Raw genomic sequence first — 5,692 nt, 5'->3', positions numbered from 1 at the left:
TTTTGTAGATAATTTTGACATATTGTTTTTAGTAGATCATTAACTATTTCAACAATCGAGCACTCTAGCACTTCTTGATGAAAACCTTCGATTAATTGAAGTTTTTGTTAATTTAATACTTTTGATAATCGAGTATATATTACGACAATCAAACAGCCCTACTTTTAATACATAGTTAAAATAATCAAGTCATGTTTAATTTGTTTATTTATTCAGTTAATATAAAACCTTTACTTAGTGAACTGTAGTACTTACTTTTATTGCTTGAACTATTGTTACTACTGCTGCTGCTGCTGCTGCTGCTGCTATTGCTGGAACCACTACTGCTGCTGCTGCTACTACTGCTGCTGCCGCTACTACTACTGCTACTACTTGAACTACCATCACTGTCACTATCTGATGATTCTGATAGCTGTTCAATGATTTTAGCTATATCAGGAACTTGTTTTGGTTGGACTTTTAAAAAGTCTCTCAATTCATCACTAGAACACCGAATAAATGATCAAATAAATAATTTTGCTTAACACTTAACATTTTAAAAAATATAAATAAAAACTTACGTTAAGCCTCCCAAACCAATAGAGGTGAAAAAATTGATAGAAAACCTAGTATTTTTAGGGTTGTCTTTAGGGAAAATCCCTTCAAAAGCTAGTTTTAATTCGCTGAAACAATCAACAACCAACAAATTATTTATTAACATTATTATATATTAAAAATTAACATACCTAAATTGAATAAGTGAAATAAGTATTAAAATAGATTAAGACAATTTTACTTACGGATTCTGAACTCGAGCATTCAATTTATTAAGTCCCATGTGTTCTGCTAATTCTTGGAAAAGAATTTTAATGTAAATTCTACTAGAAGAAGTGGTTTCCTCTTCATTAAGATGTATTGTCGACAAAACTGCCCATGAAATAGAGTCAGTAAACAATAAATGCGCAAAAAATCTTGCTACATTTCGTAATTTATTTGTCTCTAAACGGTGAACAGTTGCATAACTGTCAATAAATATTTTTTCTAATGGCTCAATAAACACATTGTTTATTTGGCAAAATCTCTAAAAACAGTTAAAAAATATAAATTAAGTCAAGACAAAATATAAGAATGTTCCAATGAATAACACTAGACTCTTTATAAAAGATTAAGTTGTTAAACTATATTTTAGTTGAATATTTACTTGTGCTAAAAGGCCAAAAAACTTTTCGTATGTTCTTTGTTCACCACAACAATCAAGAAACATGTGACACATTTCAATCTCTTGGCCCGGCTTAAGCTGCATTTTCATCAGTTTATGAGCACATTCCTCATAATCCAATGAGGAGTGTATCGTTAAGTAAATTGTTTTTCTTAAAGATATCATGTTAGTTTCTGTATTATCAATGATAACTTTACCTTCTCCTTCTAAAAAATAAACACAAAACTTTAATGAATAAAATTAAGTCATTTTTTTATGCAACTAATAAAATTATTATTAATCATTAAAACATACAAAGTATACATTAAAAACCTAAAAAAAGGTTTATACTAAGATTACAGAAAATTAGGAAGTATAAATTATTTTATTTTCACATAAACCACATATATTTTATAAACCAACACCTACTTTAATTTTTTGATTAATTCAACTAATTTTTTTATTCAAAGTTTATGTTAATTAACATATTATAATATTATGTTAATAAGCCACATATTTAATTAAATATACACATTTTTTTATTTGTAATATTGATTAATGATATTACTATTAAAATAAATTAATAGAATAAGTCATAAGAGAACAAAATACTTAAGCGTCATATTTAAATTGTGACGTACGTCATTGCTGTTAGTTTATTGTTGTATATAATATTGTATAAATGTATAATTCGCTTATTTTACCACAAATCATAAATTTTAAATATTCTTTTAAGAATAAAAAACCCTTTATTATTTAGAGTGAATTCAATTGGCTAATTATCATACAGTTTAAGGGTAAGAATATTATCTATTATCTAGGCCATAATTTAAATTCAAATTTAAATTTAAATTATTAAGAAGTTATGAGCATTTTAAAATTATTGTAATGTTATGTTATTATAAATTATAACGTATATGTGTATAACTCATATTAAAATTATAATACAGTAAAGATTCCATACAACAAACTTCTATTTAACAAAGTATTCTATCTAACGAAATACTTTTGAGAATCAAGCCAAATAGAACCAAATGCATTTAATTCTATTTAAAAAGTGTCTCTATAATATGAGTTTTTTTTATTGACAATGAGAATTTGTAGTATGGAAATTTCACTGTATCAATATAATCCTATGATGTGCTCTAGATTATATTCTTACATTTTCACTTAATGATAGGTCAATTCATTCTAAAGCTAACAACAAAAAATTAGTTCTGCTAAACCCAAATTTTCTATGTTGTATGTTTGAATGAAAATAATACATGCAAGTAAGGCACTATTATAGGTATAGAAAAAATAGAAAAATATTCTTGGTTGGAAATAGGCTCTTTTATAATAGAAGCAAGTTTTTTGCTCTCTTCTATTAGATAGTGTTCCTGTCAGGAAAAACTATGCAAAAACTAGAAAAATTGCATAACAGGACATCAAAATACCATCAATCAATCATCTCTTTCAGACACTATAAATACAATTTTCTTACAACCATTTTTGTTATCAAGTGAAGCACAATTCTATAAGTTTAAAATTTAAAACACATAGATCCTTGAGATTTTTCAGATGAATAAGATAAAATAAAAAAATAGTTTTAAGTTTAATTGCGCAAGTCAGCCTAACTATTGTGCATAATTATTTTTACTGTATACATAGATATTAAATTATAATATTTAACATATTATTATAATTAGAATAGATAACTTCTATATACAATTTGAAAATATAATACTTAGGTATAGGTAAATCATAAGTTTTGATGAACCACTAGCAATACAGTTTAATAAATAATAATAATAATTTAAAAAACTGAATCTGTATTTTAAATGTAATGATATGTTACCCAATAAATCTTAATTTGAATTGTACAGTACCTAATAAAAAAATTATTATTTCTAATTCTAAATCTTATTGGCTTATTTTACTTCATAAAACAGACATATTATAGATTATTGAATGTTCAAATTGTGTACTTATGAATCTTATAAAATAACTATATATTTCAAGAACTCATTCAAAGAAATAACATTTTAACATTATGCATTTTTCCTAATTATTTATAATTTATTAAGTTGTCACTAATTAATTAATTTTTATCAGAAAAAAAAACAATTCATTTTAGATTAAATAAAAATGTACCTTTCTCTTCACCGTTATCTTCATCATCATCATCGTCGTCATCATCATCATCATCATCATCACCCTCATTTTCTGAAGCACTGTCATCTTCATTGTCCGAACCTAATATTTCGGCTCTTAATGATTTATAACGTTCTTCATTACTTTCAAAGTCCGTATCAAATTTATATACATCTAAAAAAACAAAAATGTTTAAATAAAATATTATTTTAGAATAAATGTATAATTACTGAGAATGTCTTGTGTATCCTTAGCAGAGTCTAAAGTTAGTAAGTGGGTAAATTGATCCTCTTCTGGGACTAAATCAAGTTGTTCAATTACAGCTGGATGATCTTTGAAACCATCTTTGCGGATTTGAAACATGACTTCGATCATGTATTGAACCTATAACATTTTAACACAATCTAAAATAAATAACTAAATAAGTGCAGTCAAGCGCTCAAATAAACAAAAAAATACACCTAATAACTAAAAAATTAGTTTATTATACATTTTTATACCTAGATTTGAATGTTTATACATTGAAAATTACAATTATTCTGTAGTAAGTTTATTTAAAATTAAGATATATTTTTAATTAGCCTACTATTCATAATTACAATTAATTTAGTATTTAAAAGGTAATTGTTTTATCCTTAGTTTTTACATAAAAATGTATGTTTATTTTAGTAATGTATATAATTTATATTTTATACTTCAATTTGTGTGTTAACAAATCAATAAATAATAAACACTTGAACTATACTACGGCCCATGAAAGTCAATACGTAAACCGCACATTGATATAGTAACGCGCGACGTCTGTTTTCTCCCACCATGATGCCATTGCCACTATTCAGAAACGACGGATGCGTTTTTACATTTGGACTCTCAAGGGCCGGAATATAGGTATGTATTTTTATATTAAACTAGCTGATCCCATGCACTTCGTTGCTTGTTAAATGTATCAACTTTATATGAATACTTTATATAACCTTTGTTTAATTGGTTATTTAATGTTTGGTGTATGGTGTACAAAATGTATCTTAACTTTCCATTGCCTGGAATAAAAATTCTGATTTGCAGCAGTAAATTATCAGGCATTTTTAAATTAGCCTGTCTTCTTCCCAGAGGTCTAATCTACACACAAACATTCATCTATATATATAAAAAATAAGTGTACATTTTGAATACATTTTATAACTCAAGATCCACAAAACCGATTTCGATAAAAATTTCCGGGCATATTAAGATTGATATGTAGATGGTTTCTGTGAATTTTGTACGCTGTGCGATAAGTGGTTCCGGAGTTATGGCCTCTTAAGGGTACCTACATCTGGCAACATGGCCAAAAACAACAAGTTAAGTTGCGGATTAAAATGATAATAGTGTATTGTATATTGCTTGCTATTGGTTACGGGCACCTTCGTTGATTTGTATTATTATTTTTAGTCAATATATTATATATATCTTCTAACTATATAAATGTAAAATGAAAATCTTTGTACAGGGTCAACTCTGGAGCTACTTAACAGATCTTCTTGATTTTTTTTAAACGAAAGAGTAGACGGAGAAGGTTATTATGAAACAAAATTTTAGGAAAATCCACCGGAAAAGTAGGAAATCTGGATGTCAAAAATACAACAGTGATGCAACAGGTTAGGTTAGGATTTTGTATTAATTGATTAAATTAATCCACCATAGGTAGAATACGACAAACTTGATATAACGTTGGTAAATCATACACTTATGTACAAACTAGGGGTCCGCGATTTACCGTAGGTAGAGTGTCTACCTGATAATATACTGCTGCGAATCAAAGTTTTTATTCCGGGCAACGGAAAAGTTAAAATTAATTTTAAACACCATACAACGAATATTAAATAACGAATTGAACAAAGTTTGAGTCATATAGAGTTGGTACATTTAACGGGCAACGGAATGCACATATTCAGGTTGTTTTTATATATATATAGCTGACCCTGCAAACTTCATACTGCCTAACGGTCGATTCATTAATTTTATATTTTTTTTTAATACTTATTCCGCTATTTAGGTCAGCTAGTAAGAAAAAAGAAAGTTGATAAGTCAACAATTACATTATGTCAAAAAATAAAAATTATAAAACACTTAAAATTCTTTTGATAAATTAAATTACAATTTCAGATTTCTTATTATGATACCTACTTATTATATTACATTTTATTTTTAGTTATTCTAAATTAAGTTTCATTTTTATTGTAATACTTTATAGTACAGGATATTTTTTGTTTGATTACCTGGCCCGTAAACAAACAGAGCAGATGGTTTTCTAACACGGGAACAGGCAACATACAATTGACCATGCGAGAAACGTGGGTTTTTTAGATTAATACCACAGACACTTAAGAGGACACCACACCC

At 26.9% G+C, this 5,692-nt stretch overlaps 1 protein-coding gene across 1 annotated transcript in view; it reads right to left on the bottom strand.

The window, feature by feature from the left end:
• Positions 1 to 5,692, bottom strand: part of LOC100168957 (pre-mRNA-splicing factor CWC22 homolog) — a 12,943-nt gene that overhangs the window by 3,263 nt on the left and 3,988 nt on the right. The window contains exons 7-12 of the mRNA XM_008184813.3: positions 3,541 to 3,694; positions 3,311 to 3,484; positions 1,181 to 1,404; positions 780 to 1,060; positions 561 to 662; positions 256 to 482 (exon numbers count right to left, since the gene is read on the bottom strand). Coding sequence (XP_008183035.1) covers positions 256 to 482; positions 561 to 662; positions 780 to 1,060; positions 1,181 to 1,404; positions 3,311 to 3,484; positions 3,541 to 3,694 — 1,162 coding nt within the window. The remainder of the gene's footprint in view (positions 1 to 255; positions 483 to 560; positions 663 to 779; positions 1,061 to 1,180; positions 1,405 to 3,310; positions 3,485 to 3,540; positions 3,695 to 5,692) is intronic.

This window comes from Acyrthosiphon pisum, chromosome A2, assembly GCF_005508785.2.
Source record: "Acyrthosiphon pisum isolate AL4f chromosome A2, pea_aphid_22Mar2018_4r6ur, whole genome shotgun sequence".
Lineage (NCBI taxonomy): Eukaryota > Metazoa > Arthropoda > Insecta > Hemiptera > Aphididae > Acyrthosiphon > Acyrthosiphon pisum.
Note: the sequence above shows the minus strand (reverse complement) of the source record. Positions and strands in the feature narration are given on the sequence as shown.